This window comes from Aquarana catesbeiana, linkage group LG09 (assembly GCF_042186555.1).
Source record: "Aquarana catesbeiana isolate 2022-GZ linkage group LG09, ASM4218655v1, whole genome shotgun sequence".
NCBI classification, from domain to species: Eukaryota; Metazoa; Chordata; class Amphibia; order Anura; family Ranidae; genus Aquarana; species Aquarana catesbeiana.
The window spans coordinates 244,873,624-244,888,400 of record NC_133332.1 but is presented as its reverse complement, the minus strand read 5'-3'; the positions used below and the strand labels follow the sequence as shown (position 1 = coordinate 244,888,400).

General features: G+C 45.6%; 1 protein-coding gene across 1 annotated transcript in view; it reads left to right on the top strand.

The window, feature by feature from the left end:
* LOC141108463 (TOG array regulator of axonemal microtubules protein 2-like) overlaps positions 1-14,777 on the top strand; it is an 87,796-nt gene that overhangs the window by 29,793 nt on the left and 43,226 nt on the right. Inside the window, 6 exon segments of the mRNA XM_073600084.1 lie at positions 5,355-5,459; positions 7,125-7,253; positions 7,386-7,610; positions 9,954-10,174; positions 10,480-10,646; positions 11,919-11,953. Of these exon segments, the coding sequence (XP_073456185.1) occupies positions 5,435-5,459; positions 7,125-7,253; positions 7,386-7,610; positions 9,954-10,174; positions 10,480-10,646; positions 11,919-11,953 (802 nt within the window). The 5' untranslated portion in view covers positions 5,355-5,434.

The window sequence follows — 14,777 nt, the reverse complement described above, 5'->3', positions numbered from 1 at the left end:
GGGTCTTTTGGTGTTGCTGAGCTCACCGGTGCATTCTTTTTAAGGATGTTCCAAACAGTTGACTTGGCCACACCTAATGTTTTTGCTATCTCTCTGATGGGTTTGTTTTGTTTCTTCAGCCTAATGATGGCTTGCTTCACTGATAGTGACAGCTCTTTGGATCTCATATTGAGAATTGACAGCAACAGATTCCAAATGCAAATAGCACACTTGAAATTAACTCTGGACCTTTTATCTGCTCCTTGTAAATGGGATAATGAGGGAATAACACACACCTGGCCATGGAACAGCTGAGCAGCCAACTGTCCCATTACTTTTGGTCCCTTAAAAAGTGGGAGGCACATATACAAACTGTTGTAATTCCTACACTGTTCACCTGATTTGGATGTAAATATCCTCAAATTAAAGCTGGAAGTCTGCAGTTAAAGCACATCTTGTTTGTTTCATTTCAAATCCATTGTGGTGTTGTATAGAGCCAAAAAGATTAGAATTGTGTCCATGTCCCAATATTTATGGACCTCACTGTATACAGATATAGAGATATACAGATAGACAGATATCAATATTTTATATCGATGATTCTATTCACTTCCTGTCACTCTCAGCACAGCAGGGAAGGCGGAGCCAGGACACTTAGCCAACCCAGGGCTCTATTGCAATGCATAGTGCTGTCAGTCTAACACAGTAAGCATGTCTACAGGAGGGAACAACACACAGATGAACTCATCAGTGCGCTTCAAATGGCCTCCAACACCACAAGTTTGACATGTATCTACATTCGACATGTCAAATCATTTAATCGTTTCTGCATTGTGATTAAATTATTACTAGGCTCCCAACTGTCCCGGATTTCGAGGGACTGTCCCTGATTTGGACCAAAGTCCCTCTTTCCTCCTCATTTGTCCCTCATATTGGTCTGATCTTTATATTTGTAAATAAAATTCACTATTTATCTCCTTTTAAAAAGTGTTTTGCAGTGCTAAACCTTTCATCCAATTTCTAAGTTGTTGCATTTGTACATTTCAAGAGGCAGGATAAAGGAATAGTAATGGTATAAAAAAAAAGCACTTGTGGGTTTAACTAATATTTTTTTTGTGTGCAATTCTCCTTTAAGGGGGCGTGGAAGGGGTGTGTCCTATGTCTACATACGTTTGCTAATAGGTGTCCCTCATTCCCATCTCAAAAAGTTGGGCGGTATGGCCTCCTCCTATTACTCCTGATGTTTGTGAAGACCCCACACATTGACTTCCCGGCATTCTGTGACCCATAGTCACTATGCCCGGTGAGTAGGCACTGCTGTGTCACACCTTTCACAGAGCCCGCCTTCTGAGGGGAGGGGTTTCAGGAGACGGAGTCAATAAAGGAATCAGCAAGGTACTATGGGATATGTAGTCCTTTAAAAATGGAGGAGAAGCTGCAAAGCATTCTGGGAATGCCGGAAGTTGTGGGAAGAGACGGCCAGCAGACAGATAGCGCTCACTCCATGAAAGGTTGTTTTCCGGTAATCTTATATTGGATTGTCAGAAATAACTATTGTTTGTATTCTTATTACAATGCTGATGTTATTAAAGGAGAGTGCATGCTGTGCCCGGAAAACGTTGAGGTTTGCAAGTGGTTTACCGGGGTTATGGATGAAGCTGTCAGCTATAACTCTGAAAGTGGTGAGAGCGGCTGATTATCTGCTGGATCGCTTTTAGAAACAGTGGGAGGGGTAATTTCCCCTCCTCCCTCCACTCACCGGGGTTCATCAGGCTGTTTTCACTGGTGCACCAGAGAAACGATCTGATGGTGCGGCCGGGTGGTCACAGAGGCTACTAGAGACCAGACCCTCTCTGATCACCTCTATGGTCTTGGAGGACTGGACGCCATGACGTCATTTCCGGTCTAGGGTGGAAGTAAACTATTTTTTTTTTTAAAAAGCAAAACATCAAAATGGTGTTTTTTTTTTATTTTTTATTTTTTTATCTTTTGCTTTTAAAGGTAAAGAAGAGATTTGGGGTCTTATAGACCCCAAATGTCTCCATACAGAGGACCTGTCATCTCTTATTTCTATTACATGAGATCTCTCCATAAAGAGGACCTGTCATCTCTTATTTCTATTACATGATCTCTCCATAAAGAGGACCTGTCATCTCTTATTTCTATTACATGAGATCTCTCCATAAAGAGGACCTGTCATCTCTTATTTCTATTACATGAGATCTCCATAAAGAGGACCTGTCATCTCTTATTTCTATTACATGAGATCTCCATAAAGAGGACCTGTCATCTCTTATTTCTATTACATGAGATCTCCATAAAGAGGACCTGTCATCTCTTATTTCTATTACATGAGATCTCCATAAAGAGGACCTGTCATCTCTTATTTCTATTACATGAGATCTCTCCATAAAGAGGACCTGTCATCTCTTATTTCTATTACATGAGATCTCTCCATAAAGAGGATCTGTCATCTCTTATTTCTATTACATGAGATCTCTCCATAAAGAGGACCTGTCATCTCTTATTTCTATTACATGAGATCTCTCCATAAAGAGGACCTGTCATCTCTTATTTCTATTACATGAGATCTCCATAAAGAGGACCTGTCATCTCTTATTTCTATTACATGAGATCTCTCCATAAAGAGGACCTGTCGTCTCTTATTTCTATTACATGAGATCTTTCCATAAAGAGGACCTGTCATCTCTTATTTCTATTACATGAGATCTCTCTATAAAGAGGACCTGTCATCTCTTATTTCTATTACATGAGATCTCCATAAAGAGGACCTGTCATCTCTTATTTCTATTACATGAGATCTCTCCATAAAGAGGACCTGTCATCTCTTATTTCTATTATATGAGATCTCCATAAAGAGGACCTGTCATCTCTTATTTCTATTACATGAGATCTCCATAAAGAGGACCTGTCATCTCTTATTTCTATTACATGATCTCCATAAAGAGGACCTGTCATCTCTTATTTCTATTACATGATATCTCCATAAAGAGGACCTGTCATCTCTTATTTCTATTACATGTGATCTCTCCATAAAGAGGACCTGTCATCTCTTATTTCTATTATATGAGATCTCCATAAAGAACACCTGTCATCTCTTATTTCTATTACATGAGATCTCTCCATAAAGAGGACCTGTCATCTCTTATTTCTATTACATGAGATCTCCATAAAGAGGACCTGTCATCTCTTATTTCTATTACATGAGATCTCCATAAAGAGGACCTGTCATCTCTTATTTCTATTACATGAGATCTCCATAAAGAGGACCTGTCATCTCTTATTTCTATTACATGAGATCTCTCCATAAAGAGGACCTGTCATCTCTTATTTCTATTACATGAGATCTCCATAAAGAGGACCTGTCATCTCTTATTTCTATTACATGAGATCTCTATAAAGAGGACCTGTCATCTCTTATTTCTATTACATGAGATCTCTCCATAAAGAGGACCTGTCATCTCTTATTTCTATTACATGAGATCTCTATAAAGAGGACCTGTCATCTCTTATTTCTATTACATGAGATCTCTATAAAGAGGACCTGTCATCTCTTATTTCTATTACATGAGATCTCTCCATAAAGAAGACCTGTCATCTCTTATTTCTATTACATGAGATCTCCATAAAGAGGACCTGTCATCTCTTATTTCTATTACATGAGATCTCCATAAAGAGGACCTGTCATCTCTTATTTCTATTACATGAGATCTCCATAAAGAGGACCTGTCATCTCTTATTTCTATTACATGAGATCTCTCCATAAAGAGGACCTGTCATCTCTTATTTCTATTACATGAGATCTCCATAAAGAGGACCTGTCATCTCTTATTTCTATTACATGAGATCTCTATAAAGAGGACCTGTCATCTCTTATTTCTATTACATGAGATCTCTCCATAAAGAGGACCTGTCATCTCTTATTTCTATTACATGAGATCTCTATAAAGAGGACCTGTCATCTCTTATTTCTATTACATGAGATCTCTATAAAGAGGACCTGTCATCTCTTATTTCTATTACATGAGATCTCTCCATAAAGAAGACCTGTCATCTCTTATTTCTATTACATGAGATCTCCATAAAGAGGACCTGTCATCTCTTATTTCTATTACATGAGATCTCCATAAAGAGGACCTGTCATCTCTTATTTCTATTACAAGGGATGTTTACATTCCTTGTAATAGGAATAAAAGTGCTAAAGAAAAATGTAAAAATAAATCAAATAAGACATTTTTTTTTTTAAATCGCCTCCATCCCTCCGAGCTCACACACAGAATCGAACGCATACGTAAGTCGCACACGCCTATGTAAATGGTGTTCGCACCACGAGCGAGAGCAATAATTCTAGCACTAGACCTCCTCTGTAACTCTAAACTGGCAACCTGTAAAAAAAGTGTCACCTATGGAGATTTTTCAGTACCGTAGTGTGTGCAATTTTAAAGTGTGACATATTAGGTATTTATTTACTCGGCATAACATCATCTTTTATCTGTTACCAATAAATTGGGTTATATATTGTGGTTTTTTTTTTGCATTAAAATTCATTAAAGTGTACTTTTTCCAGAAAAAGTGCATTTGAAAAACTGCGCAAATACCATGTGACATAAAAAAATTGCAACGATCACCATTTTATTCCCTAGGGTCTCTGATAAAAATATATATAATGTTTGGGGGTTATAAGTAATTTTCTAGCAAAAAATACTGATTTAAACTTGTAAACAAAAAAGTGCCAGAAAAGGTCAGCAATGATTACCTGTACAGAGGGAAGGATGTAGGCTGCTATTGCTGACCTCTCGTTTTGGAAAAGCTAGTTGCCTGGCTGTCATACTTTTCCAGTTGTTTCAAAGCCTTTGTGACCCAGAACAATTAAGCAGATTGGAAGTTCAGACTACTCCGGGGGGTTGTTCTGAGTCAGGGACTCCATGGGTTGAAGTGACAACCAGGAAACTGGCATTTTCAGAACAAAGTCAGTAATCAATACACCTCCCCCTCTCCTTTTGCCATAACATAGAGGGCGGTGTTCTGTAGTCCTCAAAGTAAACTGAGATTAATGTAGCTGATAGCAGTCAGCACAGGCAGAGAACAGGGGAATTTATCGGGTCACATGATTTCTGGAAGGATCAACAGGTTTTTTTTGGAACAGAGAGAACAAAATGCTTTCAGTGATGTAAATAACAGACCAAAACGGAGCGAATAAGAGGAGATGATTGTTGGGGTTTATCATACATCGGTATGTTGGGGGTCACTGGTCCCCCCTCTCTGGGCTGTATTGCTTTGTTCTATATACCTGATAACGACTGCTGTGTGTATGATGTCCTGGTGACCCCTCCCCCCATCATTTCCCTTTACAGGAATTTATGGCAGGACACAGTAAAAGGAAGAACTCCGCTGGTGATGTTTGGCTCTGACAGGAAGTCCCACAACCTCCAGAATGACCCACAATGATTATACTGCAGGTAACTAGGTGACTCCAATGTATATAGATGGATGTTTTGCATATATGAGCAAAGTGACTTCTTTGGAGTTGTGTGCTCTGTACTCTGTGTGTGCTCTGTGTACTATGTGTGCTCTGTGTACTATGTGTGCTCTGTACTCTGTGTACTGAATGTACTCTGTGTACTGTGTGTACTCTGTGTACTGGGTGTGCTCTGGGTACTATGTGTGCTCTGTGTACTGTGTGTACTCTGTGTACTGTGCGTGTACTCTGCGTGCTCTGTGTACTGTATGTACTCTGTGTACTGTATGTACTCTGTGTACTATGTGTGGTCTGTGTACTGGGTGTGCTCTGTGTACTGGGTGTGCTCTGTGTACTGGGTGCTCTCTGTGTACTGGGTGTGCTCTGTGTACTGGGTGTGCTCTGTGTACTGCGTGTGTTCTGTGTACTGGGTGTGTGCTCTGTGTACTGGGTGTGTGCTCTGTGTACTGGGTGTGCTCTGTGTAGTGTGTGTGTGCTCTGTGTACTGGGTGTGCTCTGTGTACTGGGTGCTCTCTGTGTACTAGGTGTGCTCTGTGTACTGTGTGCTCTGTGTACTGGGTGTGCTTTGTGTACTGGGTGTGCTCTGTGTACTGGGTGTGCTCTGTGTACTGGGTGTGCTCTGTGTACTGGGTGTGCTCTGTGTACTGGGTGTGCTTTGTGTAATGTGTGTACTCTGTGTACTGGGTGTGCTCTGTGTACTGGGTGCTCTCTGTGTACTGCGTGCTGTCTGTGTACTGGGTGCTCTCTGTGTACTGTGTATGCTCTGTGTACTGGGTGTGCTCTGTGTACTGGGTGTGCTTTGTGTACTGGGTGTGCTCTGTGTACTGGGTGTGCTCTGTGTACTGGGTGCTGTCTGTGCACTGGGTGTGCTTTGTGTACTGTGTGTGCTCTGTGTACTGGGTGTGCTCTGTGTACTGGGTGTACTCTGTGTACTGTGTGTGCTCTGTGTACTGGGTGTGCTTTGTGTACTGGGTGTGCTCTGTGTACTGGGTGTGCTTTGTGTAATGTGTGTACTCTGTGTACTGTGTGTGCTCTGTGTAGTGTGTAGGACTTTGGAATCCAGTAGTCTTGCCATCCTCCCCATGATGGCTGCCTGGAGCCCATAGCAGGAGACCATTAATCTTCAATGGACTGCTGCCAGCCTTAAGAAATGACATAGTGCCATCGTTTGGTTGGAGGATTTACTGCAGCCTCCACCTGTCTACATTGTGTTCTGTAAATCATTTAGGTCAGGCATTCTCCACCAGAATTCCATGGAACTCTATGGTTCCTCCCGACATTGCTAGGGGTTTCTTGAGCTGTTGCTGGTTGACTTTCTAGCTGATGGTGCCCACATAATTCCAGGTCTGATGCCATTTGGCAGAGCCAACAAACACCAAGACACCAATGTTGGTTGAAGCTGTCTGTAAGGGTGGCATTCTGAGCACCATTGTATGGGGGACATTGTTCCCACTGACCACCAATTCATTCATTTTAGCATGGGTTCCCTCAGATCTAATAAATAGTTTCAAGGGTGCCTCTAGGGTAAAAATGTTGAAAAGGCTGACTTAGGTGAACAGGGTGGGGCTTTCAGTGGGATTTTTGTATATTGCTGACTAATAGGACTTTGTTTCTAAGCTAACGTTATGTTTATTCCTTACGCCAGCCAAGTTTAGAGCCCCCATTGCTGTGTACTGCGGCAGCGTTCCCAAGATGAAACCTGGATTTGCGTCTCTACGCAATGGGGATTCCAACCTGCAGCTGTACGGAAACCGCTGGGCTGGAGCTGACCCAGGTCTGTACAATGATCAGGAGATATGTGGATCTGGAGTTTTAATGCTATATTGTTTTATAGTCTTCAGATTCCACCAAGCAGGGTTACATAATGGAACACAAAGGTTCACTGAACTTTCTTTATGGTCTCCAGCTGCTCTACAGCCCTCCTTGAGCCTCCAGATGAAGAGGTCCTACTTGTGGGGTGGGGATGACCTTCAGACAGACATCCTGCCTCCACCGCTGGACTTGGAGGGAAATAGTGACCCCCTTTTTAAGAACCAGAGGCATGAGGAGGTGGACAGCGCCACCCTGGAGACAGCCCGGCTGAAGGACAAACTGAAACGGAAGATGTCTGAAAGCTACAGTGCCAGAGGAGGTAAGACCAACCAATACCCTGAAATAATGAAAATTTGGGGGCCGCACAGCTGAATCCTAAAAGGAGACCTGTACTGAGAGGTGAGAATGCTAGGTGCCTGGCTGTCTGAGGGAACTAGGCACCATCCCAGGAGAAGCATGCATATTAGAAAGTCAAAGCCAAGTTAAAACTCCTGGTCAGCAGACTTCTTCAGGGTTGACTTGTCAGAATATTGAAGGACAATGGACCAGATTGATGGCCAGCATTTTCCAAGGAGAGGTCAGCAATTTAGCAATGGCCTTCTCCTTATACTTCTAGTACAGGTCTCCTTATCCACTTGTCTGCCAGCGCTGTTTATAGGGATTTTAAACGCAGCCGGGGCTCTGCTTACAAATGTCGTCTGATTGGTTGGCTTTCTGGTGGAAGCAGCCTGGTCACTTCCACTATATACCCCCCCCCCCAAGTACCTCTCCCCAACCCGACTACCCCCATCATATCACCTAGGCTCCGCTACTGCTCCTGTGGGCTTGGAGTACAATGGGCAATGGAAGGGCAAGGAAGACTTCTTTAGGGTTGTCAAAATATTGAAGGGCAATAGACCAGATAGAAAGCCAGCATTTTCCAAGGAGAGGTCAGCAATGGTCTTCTTCTTATACCTACATTCAGGTCTCCTTATCCACTTGTCTACCAGTGCCGTTTAAAAACGTTGGCTGGTAATAAGGGGGTCTAAACGGTGGGGCTCTGCCTACATCTGTCATCTGATTGTTGGCTTTCTGGTGGAAGCAGCCTGGTCACTTCCACTATATACCTCCCCCCAAGTACCACTCCCCAACCCGATTATCCCCACCATATAGCCAAGGCTTCTGCTCTTTTGGGCATGGTGGGTTTTGGCTGGTGGAATAGAGAGATGTCTCCCCCGGTGAGTTAACCTGGAAGTGACAAGTTCAGGCTGGGAAAGAAGCTGATCAAGCACAATCTGCACTTGATCAGCTTCAGTTCAGCTTCAGCTCCAACCCGCTACTAGCAAGGTGGACCTAATAAAGGGGGTCCAACCTACTACTAGCAAGGGGGACCTAATAAAGGGGGTCCAACCCACTACTAGCAAGGTGGACTTAATAAAGGGGGTCCAACCCGCTACTAGCAAGGGGGACCTAATAAAGGGGGTCCAACCTGCTACTAGCAAGGTGGACCTAATAAAGGGGGTCCAACCCGCTACTAGCAAGGGGGGACCTAATAAAGGGGGTCCAACCCGCTACTAGCAAGGGGGACCTAATAAAGGGGGTCCAACCCGCTACTAGCAAGGGGGACCTAATAAAGGGGGTCCAACCCGCTACTAGCAAGGGGGACCTAATAAAGGGGATCCAACCCGCTACTAGCAAGGGGGACCTAATAAAGGTGGTCCAACCCGCTACTAGCAAGGTGGACCTAATAATGGGGGTCCAACTTGCTACTAGCAAGGGGGACCTAATAAAGGGGGTCCAACCCGCTACTAGTAAGGGGGACCTAATAAAGGGGGTCCAACCCGCTACTAGTAAGGGGGACCTAATAAAGGTGGTCCAACTCGCTACTAGCAAGGGGGACCTAATAAAGGGCGTCCAACCCGCTACTAGCAAGGGGGTCCTAATAAAGGGGGTCCAACCTGCTACTAGCAAGGGGGACCTAATAAAGGTGTTCCAACCCGCTACTAGCAAGGCGGACCTAATAAAGGGGGTCCAACCTGCTACTAGCAAGGGGGACCTAATAAAGGGGGTCCAACCTGCTACTATCAAGGTGGACCTAATAATAGGGGTCCAACTTGCTACTAGCAAGGGGGACCTAATAAAGGGGGTCCAACCCGCTACTAGTAAGGGGGACCTAATAAAGGGGGTCCAACCCGCTACTAGTAAGGGGGACCTAATAAAGGTGGTCCAACCCGCTATTAGCAAGGGGGACCTAATTAAGGGTGTCCAACCCGCTACTAGCAAGGGGGTCCTAATAAAGGGGGTCCAACCAACTGCTAGCAAGGTGGACCTAATAATGGGGTTCCAACCTGCTGCTAGCAAGGGGGACCTAATAAAGGGGGTTCAACCCGCTACTAGCAAGGTGGACCTAATAAAAGGGGTCCAACCCGCTACTAGCAAGGTGCACCTAATAAAGGGGGTCCAACCCGCTACTAGCAAGGAGGACCTAATAAAGTGTTTGGGGGTTATAACTAATCTTCAGGCATAAAATGTGCATTTTAATAGAATAAAAGCCTCTGGTATAAACGTGGTTAAAGTACTAATTATTAGCGGTTCAATGCCCGAATCTCCTTTTTAGATATTATCTTCAGTATGTAGAATGTTACAAAGAGGTGTAAATTGTTTCTGGTTGTTACCATGACAGCGCCGACTGAGTTCATGAACTCTGTGAACACGCCTCTCAAACCCGCCGTTCCGAGGAGCGCCTCGCAGAGGTTGATGACCGTCACGAAGCCTGTACCTCCCATCCAGAGGAGTCCGACACCTCGCCTGGAGACCCCGGAGGAGGACGGCGTGCCGAGGAATGCCCTGGAGAACGGGGACCGCGTGGGAGGACAGACGGAGAAAACCTCGGCGATTACAGAGGTAGGATGGCAATGGCGGCACCAAACCCCAAATGACAACACAGAAATCTGTCCTGAACATAAAAAATATCATTTCAACCAATTTGTATGTTTTGATCGATTAGGGAAGGGTGAGGACTTCTATTACGTCTTTTGATATGTCCCAATGGGGGTCACCAAAGAAAATTGTGTTTTATAAAGTTTCCAGTTTTCTTGATGGGTAATGGGAAGATGTTATATTAGAATTTTAGGTACAATTGATTTTTTGTAAATATTCTTCACCATAGACACCCAGATCATCCCGATTTCTTCTCCTCCCCCCTCCAGAACTCCCTGCAGTACGTGCGCTCCAGTGCAGAGAAGAAGCGGAAATCTCTTGGCGGGGTCGTCATTCCGCCCATCTCCAAATCCTCCAGCTTTCCAGCAGATCAGATTGGCAATGATGGCGCCCAGCGTACCGGAAACTCACCCAGGGGCGAGGCCACACACACAAGGTGACTTCTCTCATGAAACTGGAATTTTAATTTTGCTTAAAAAAAAAAATTCTTAGGTCCGGCAATCCGGCACACGCAACTTCTCTCAACCTCTCAGATAAAGTCCACCAAAACTAAGATGAAAATTAGTCTGAACACGTTATAGTTCAAACAAGGTGCAGACAGTGAAAATCTTCAGCAAGTGTACGCGTTTCGCCATTAATAGCATCATCCGGAGCCCCAGAAATTAGACAAATTTTGACAACTTTGTTAATTCCGAAGTTTGCGAATTTCCACATTTTTCAATTTCTGAAATTCCGAATTTCGAATTTCTGAAATTTCGGAAATTCGGAATTTCCAATTTCTGAAATACCAAATTTCCGAAATTTGAAATTTCGGAAATTCGAAACTTCGGAAGTTCGGAAATTCAGAAATTCAAAATTCGAAATTCGGAAATTCAAAAATTTGGAAATTTTGAAAATCCAAAAATAAGAATAAAAATCTGAAAATTCAAAAGAATGAAAATCTGAAAATTCGAAAACCCGAAAATCTGAAATAATAACTAACTAATAATAACTATTAAATGATAGGTATTGGAATTTCCTTTCAAATTTGGCTGTTAGTGAACGTAACTAAATACCAATTTATCCGAAGTTATTTTAATTTAGCATTCGTTATTTCGGATAATTCGTAACTTCAGATAAATTCGTATTCGTTACGTTCACTAACAGCCACATTTAAAAGGAAATTCCAATACCTATAATTTAATAATTAGTTATTATTAGTTATTATTTTGAATTTTACTGATTTTCTTTCTTTTTTTCAGATTTTTGAATTTTCGAATTTCCGAAAAAAACGAATGAAACGAAAACAAACAAATTTTTTGTCAGTGCACATGTCTACCAGAAATTGAACTGTGAAGTGGGTTGTCGAGGGGCAACTTGCATTTGCATTCAGCTTAACCAGAAGCAGCGCAATACAACATGCCAAGCCAAGGGCCATTTCTCCCGCTGCTGTCAATCAAATCCAGTGAAACGGGGGGCGGGCCGAGTCCTGCTGTTTGTGTCAATGGACGCAGCAGCAGGACTCTTGAGCGCACCGGCATGAGTGCCCCCCCATGGAAATCGGCTCTGTGGGGGCACCCACAGAAGAGGAGGAGCCAGGAGCGCCATCGGGGGGGGACCCCAGAAAAGGCGGATCGGGGGAGCTCTGTGTAAACCCTTACACAGTGCTGGTGTAAGGGTTTTACAAACATTTACAATCACTTTATAGACTTTTATCTCTTATTTACAGCTTTGCCTTGGAGCTGGAAACCTACAAGATATCCGGTGAGTGTGACAATAAATAATAATATTTGTACTCGGAGTCTATGATGATAGGAATAGTAAAAGGGAAGCATGACCTGGGGTGACCTGAAGTGACCTGGGGTGACCTGGAGTGACCTGGGGTGACATGGAGTGACCTGGAGTGACCTTGTGTGACCTGGGGTGACCTGGGGTGACCTGGAGTGACCTGGAGTGACCTTGTGTGACCTGGGGTGACCTGGAGTGACCTGGGGTGACCTGGGGTGACCTGGAGTGACCTTGTGTGACCTGGAGTGACCTGGGGTGACCTGGAGTGACCTGGAGTGACCTTGTGTGACCTGGGGTGACCTGGGGTGACCTGGAGTGACCTGGGGTGACCTGGAGTGACCTTGTGTGACCTGGAGTGACCTGATGTGACCTGGGGTGACATGGAGTGACCTGGGGTGACCTGGAGTGACCTGGAGTGACCTTGTGTGACCTGGGGTGACCTGGGGTGACCTGGAGTGACCTGGGGTGTGCCGTAATCATGTGGTCGGTACACCTAAAGGGGGCAATTATAAAGACAGTAGGAGGAGTCAGTAAAACAGATGGAAAGTAATGGTATGCACATTCATCAGCGAAGAGTGACCTGGGGTGACCTGGAGTGACCTGATGTGACCTGGGGTGACATGGAGTGACCTGGGGTGACATGGAGTGACCTTGTGTGACCTGGGGTGACCTGGGGTGACCTGGAGTGACCTGGGGTGACCTGGAGTGACCTTGTGTGACCTGGGGTGACCTGGAGTGACCTGATGTGACCTGGGGTGACATGGAGTGACCTGGGGTGACCTGGAGTGACCTGGAGTGACCTTGTGTGACCTGGGGTGACCTGGAGTGACCTGGGGTGACCTGGAGTGACCTGGGGTGTGCCGTAATCATGTGGTCGGTACACCTAAAGGGGGCAATTATAAAGACAGTAGGAGGAGTCAGTAAAACAGATGGAAAGTAATGGTATGCACATTCATCAGCGAAGAGTGACCTGGGGTGACCTGGAGTGACCTGATGTGACCTGGGGTGACATGGAGTGACCTGGGGTGACATGGAGTGACCTGGGGTGACCTGGAGTGACCTTGTGTGACCTGGGGTGACCTGGAGTGACCTGGGGTGACCTGGAGTGACCTGGAGTGACCTTGTGTGACCTGGGGTGACCTGGAGTGACCTGGGGTGACCTGGGGTGACATGGAGTGACCTGGAGTGACCTGGGGTGACCTGGGGTGACCTGGAGTGACCTGGGGTGACCTGGAGTGACCTGGAGTGACCTGGGGTGACCTGGAGTGACCTGGAGTGACCTTGTGTGACCTGGGGTGACCTAGAGTGACCTGGGGTGACCTGGGGTGACCTGGAGTGACCTGAGGTGACCTGGGGTGACATGGAGTGACCTGGGGTGACCTGGAGTGACCTGGAGTGACCTGGTGTGACCTGGGGTGACCTGGAGTGACCTGGGGTGACCTGGAGTGACCTGATGTGACATGGGGTGACCTGGGGTGACCTGGAGTGACCTGGAGTGACCTTGTGTGACCTGGGGTGACCTGGAGTGACCTGGGGTGACCTGGAGTGACCTGGGGTGTGCCGTAATCATGTGGTCGGTACACCTAAAGGGGGCAATTATAAAGACAGTAGGAGGAGTCAGTAAAACAGATGGAAAGTAATGGTATGCACATTCATCAGCGAAGGCTCGAGACATCACGACATGTGGATCCGGGACATATCTAGAGAAACGTTCTGAATTCCATCTACACAATGTCTTTATAATGTGGGCGGGACCAGTGGCGGTCTGTCCATTAAGGGGCGAAAGGGCGCCGCCCCCTCTCTCCAGCCACCCCCCTCTATGACCAATGGATAGATTGAAGCATTGCATGAATCTATCCATGGCCACCGCCGCCACCCCCTATTCAGGCGCCCGGACCCTTTTCGGACGCCGGGCGCCTGAATTACAGCGATGGTGGGGTGTATTTTTGAAGCACCTGATTGGAGCCATAGGCTCTAATAGGCTTCAAAAAAGGTGACCTGCGACTGCGAGTGCAGAGCATTGCCCTCCGAGTTCACCCAGGTGTGTTAGAAAAGCAGGTGAATATTCGCTTTCCTAACACTGAACCGCCTTTCCACCAATCAGGTTTCCTCGGTTCTATTACCCGTCATCTGACTGGCTGAACCGACAGGCCCTGTGATTGGACGCCTATCAGGCATCCAATCGCCTATAGGAGAGGACGGGAGAAGACATGGAGGACATGGAGGACACCGCTCGCCGCCGTCACCCACTGCCCCACCAAAACAGGGTAAGTGACGGGCAGACGGTGGGCGGGGGAGGGGGGGTCACAGGGGGAGCATTTGATGTTTTTATTTTCAGAATTTTTCAGTTTGTTTGCGCCCCCCCAAAAATTTCGAGCACCAGCCGCCACTGGAGAAGAGAGTTATAGAGGAAGGAGCAGAGTCCTCCAGCAGAGCAGAGTATTTCAGGAGAGGAGAGTTATAGAGGAAGGAGCAGAGTCCTCCAGCAGTGCAGAGTATTTCAGGAGAGGAGAGTTATAGAGGAAGGAGCAGAGTCCTCCAGCAGTACAGAGTATTTCAGGAGAGGAGAGTTATAGAGGAAGGAGCAGAGTCCTCCAGCAGTGCAGAGTATTTCAGGAGAGGAGAGTTATAGAGGAAGGAGCAGAGTCCTCCAGCAGTGCAGAGTATTTCAGGAGAGGAGAGTTATAGAGGAAGGAGCAGAGTCCTCCAGCAGAGTATTTCAGGAGAGGAGAGTTATAGAGGAAGGAGCAGAGTCCTCCAGCAGAGTATTTCAGGAGAGGAGAGTTATAGAGGAAGGAGC